Raw genomic sequence first — 250 nt, 5'->3', positions numbered from 1 at the left:
ACTTTGGAGGGGTATGCCGGTTCCGCGCGCAAAGCCTGCCGCGCCAGAGCCATCTATGGCCTGGAGCCCCTCTTTGAGTCTGGCCGCACCTGCGTCATCAAAGTGCACAATTTCATTGTCTTTGGGACCAAGAGCGAGAACAGCCTTGTCGAGAAGAACTATGACATCACCATCCAGGTGGGCACCCTCGGGCAGCATCCTCCAGCTGACTCCCACACCGCACCCCCCCCCCACCCCCACCCTCTGTCCC

General features: G+C 61.2%; 1 protein-coding gene across 1 annotated transcript in view; it reads left to right on the top strand.

Annotated features, from left to right (window-relative positions):
- Positions 1-250, top strand: part of ALPK3 (alpha-kinase 3) — a gene marked incomplete at both ends in the record, with an annotated part of 12,116 nt that overhangs the window by 10,143 nt on the left and 1,723 nt on the right. The window contains 1 exon segment of the mRNA XM_010134274.1: positions 10-244. Coding sequence (XP_010132576.1) covers positions 10-244 — 235 coding nt within the window.

This window comes from Buceros rhinoceros, unplaced genomic scaffold, assembly GCF_000710305.1.
Source record: "Buceros rhinoceros silvestris isolate BGI_N320 unplaced genomic scaffold, ASM71030v1 scaffold23664, whole genome shotgun sequence".
Lineage (NCBI taxonomy): Eukaryota > Metazoa > Chordata > Aves > Bucerotiformes > Bucerotidae > Buceros > Buceros rhinoceros.
This window is presented reverse-complemented; position numbering and strand designations above follow the sequence as displayed.